This window comes from Apaloderma vittatum, unplaced genomic scaffold (assembly GCF_000703405.1).
Source record: "Apaloderma vittatum isolate BGI_N311 unplaced genomic scaffold, ASM70340v1 scaffold5013, whole genome shotgun sequence".
NCBI lineage: Eukaryota > Metazoa > Chordata > Aves > Trogoniformes > Trogonidae > Apaloderma > Apaloderma vittatum.
Window position 1 is genome coordinate 74,722 of NW_009709689.1, and position 3,254 is coordinate 77,975.

The following is a 3,254-nucleotide window of genomic DNA, read 5'->3' on the forward strand; positions in this document are numbered from 1 at the left end:
ATGTGATATGATATGATATGATATGATCTGATATGATATGATATGCTGAGCATCAATGAGCATCACACACCATTCACAACCCTGGCTTTGCTCAATGTGGCAGGACCCTCAGCCGCAGTGACACCTCCAGGGTCCCAGCCACACCCGGGAGAGGCAAGGGAAGCAGCACTGGCTTCCCCAAGCCAGACCAAAGTTGCTTGTGACAGAGCCCACCAAAACCCAATGGACATTGCTCCTGGTGGCACATTGTACAGTGGGAAAGGAGGTCATCTCCCCTGAACGTCCTGTGCTCCACCTCCTCAGGGCATCAGTAGAAAACAGGACTGGAAATGCTTTTACTGCAGGGTAAAATCACTCCCTGTCTGCAACATTTAGGAGAGCCTGGGGGGTAGATTCAAGATGCTGAGACCCTGTAGCATCCTCTGAGCCTGCAGAGCTGGGTGTGTGCAGAGAAGCCTGAGGGGTGCTAGTTAAGTGCATGCATGTTCCTACAGTCCTGAGGGGTTACCCCAAACTTGCCTGGAACAGCAGCGTTCCCCACAGCAAGGCCACTGGAGCAGGATGTGGGGACCCTGCAGGGCAGGGCGACCATCCCTCTGCTCTCTCAGGCCAGAGCTGGATGCCCAAGAGGCACCAGGGCGTTGTTTGGGGATGGCAGGTTCTGCTGTGCTGACGGACAGCATTCGGGGAGGATATGAAAGTGCCACTGAAGAAAGGGTGGGAGCTAAAGATAAAAAAGGGATGTGGCCCAGATCCTTTCACAATAAGCCTTACAGCAAGCTTTCGCTTCTCCTCACAGTCATTTCCGAGAAGGGCACTGGCGTGTCCTGCCTCCATCTGCACAACGAGAAGCTCAAGGTAAGAGAAAAATGTCGGCAAAGCTGAGCCCCAGATCTCCCTGCAGGTAGGAGCATGCAGGATACCTGGCAGTGCTGGGGTGACAGTCACCCCCTGCATCAGGGTCACTTTGCTGCAGTTTGGGGCAGAAGACAAAGAAAAAGAGCTGCTGGGCTGGTGGTGGCGGAGATCCCCGATGGGAGCCTGACCCCTCCAGTTCCACCTGGGGAAAGAGGGACACGGAAAGGGGAAAGGCCAGCCCCTCGACATCCTTCTGTGCTCCAGCAGATGCAGACCGTGTGGGCGATGCTGATCTGCCTGGCTGGAGGGGAGCTCGCAAGTGCCACACTCTGCAAGACCCACGGCCACATCCCAGGCATCCCAGGGTCACCAGGACAGCCTGGCCGCAATGGCAGAGATGGCAACACCGGCCCAAAGGGCGACCGAGGTAAGGAGTAGGCTACAGGTGAGGAAAATGTCATCTTGTGAATACTGAGAGCAGGAAAAGACAGTGCCAGGTGCACGGTCCTGGGAAAACAATCTGTTTTCCACCAGTCCCTTTGGCGTGTTATCAGATGGGGGTGATGCTGGCAGACAGAAGGGGTTGGACAGACTGGAGCACCCCAGGGAACCTGGGGAGGGAGGGTGCACGAGAGCAAAGGGTGTCACAGCTGCCAGGTGGGTTGGGGTCTCCATTGACCTGCACATGCCTGTAGTTTGCTTCCCAGTGCTCCCTCTACAGACCCGAGGGGCTGGGCTGTGACCACAACAACCCTTCCTCCTGCTTTCTAGGTCCCCCTGGCCAGGAGCATGATGGAGACATAGGGGAGAAGGGAGAACCAGGAGCGCCAGGGAACCCTGGGAAATTTGGCCCCAAGGGCCCCCCGGGTTCAAGGGGATTACCAGGTCCCGAGGGACCCCGTGGCCCTCAGGGGGACACAGGTGACTACAAGACCAACCTCAAGTCCGCCTTCTCCGCTGCCAGGACCATCAGCTACTCCCCCCGGCGGGACCAGCCCGTCCGCTTTGACCGCATTATCACCAACGAGAAGGGACACTATGAGAACCGGTACAGCCGCTTCACCTGCCAGGTCCCAGGCATCTATTACTTCACCTACCACGTCACCTCCAGGGGCAACCTGTGCCTCAGCGTGAAAAAGGGCCGGGGTGGCAGCAACAGCGAGAAGGTGGTCACCTTCTGCGACTACGTGCACAACAGCTACCAGGTCACCACGGGTGGCGTGGTCCTCAAGATGGCAGCTGGCGAGTCCGTCTGGCTGGAGCCAACGGAGAAGAACTCTCTGATAGGGATCGATGGATCCGACAGCATCTTCTCCGGCTTCCTCATCTTCCCTAATGCTTAGCCCGCTGAAGACGTCTCTCTGTGGTCCTCCTGCTGCTGGCTGCCCGCTCCAGGGCTGAGGACTCCCTTGGAAATGACTTTTTGCCCCCAGACTTGGTGCCCTACACGTGTTGCTGCCTGTCTTGCACATTAAATGACAGCTCCTTGAGCTGCTGGTTCCTTCTCGCCTCAGATTTGCCTCCTTCCCCCTGAATAATGCTCAGATACCCAGGGCTTTGCCTCCCACACCCCTGGGTGCAGCCTCGTTAGCATCTCATTACTACAGTTCGTTAGCATCTTATTATTGCTGGGTGGAGCCATAAATTTCATGCCGTTCCTGGAGATACGCTGGGTATCTCCTTCCAGAGCCACCCAGAGAACGTCCCAGCCCAGGGTTAGGAAGACACCGAGGGGAATCCTGCTCAGGATGTAGCAGAGGAGAATTGCTGTGGAGGGTTTGAGGTTTAAAAGGGGCTGGATGAAGGGAATGATGATAAAGGGTCTTGGGGGTGGGTGGGGTATGGATGGCTTTTACAGAGCATTGTCCCTCAACTTTTGGGGTCTGCTTGGGGGTCCAGGGCCCCACGGCTCTGGGTTGCACAGGTCTCCCCGTCCCAGCACAGGACAGTGACTGGCACTGGTGGGGACGGCTTGGAGGCTCCAGCTTCTGTCAAGGATGATTTGCCGGCAGGTGGCACTGGAGACTGGATCAGCCTTCACCTCGAAGGCGGGAGCGTGCCTGGCAAGGCTTGCAAGGACCGGGCAGAAGCGTGAGGTTCGTCTCTGCCTTGCAGGTAAGGTCAGGGAGGAGGCACCGGACAGGATTAGTGTCGCCTCTTGCAGCCCTGAGTTAATGCTTCGTCCCCGGGGGTGCAGCCACCACGTATCCCCAGATTTCTACCTCCTATCAGAAAGTCGGGGCAGAGGCTTTGGCTATTGCATCCCAAAGCTCTCCCTCTGCAGGAGCACTGGGCAGCTTTGAAAATAAAGCTGCAGCGCTCAAGCCTTTTTGCACCTCAGATGCAACATCCCAGATCAGATTGAGTCAGCAGGGCAGGTGGAGGAAAAGTGTAGG

The 3,254-nt window shown here is 57.0% G+C and overlaps 1 protein-coding gene across 1 annotated transcript; it reads left to right on the forward strand.

The window, feature by feature from the left end:
- Positions 1-1,125: 1,125 nt before the first annotated feature.
- C1QB (complement component 1, q subcomponent, B chain) lies at positions 1,126-2,201 on the forward strand. Its single transcript, XM_009867005.1, has 2 exons — positions 1,126-1,285; positions 1,630-2,201. Exons 1-2 carry the CDS (start codon positions 1,126-1,128, stop codon positions 2,199-2,201), a joined length of 732 nt encoding a protein of 243 aa, XP_009865307.1.
- The last annotated feature ends 1,053 nt before the right edge of the window (positions 2,202-3,254 follow it).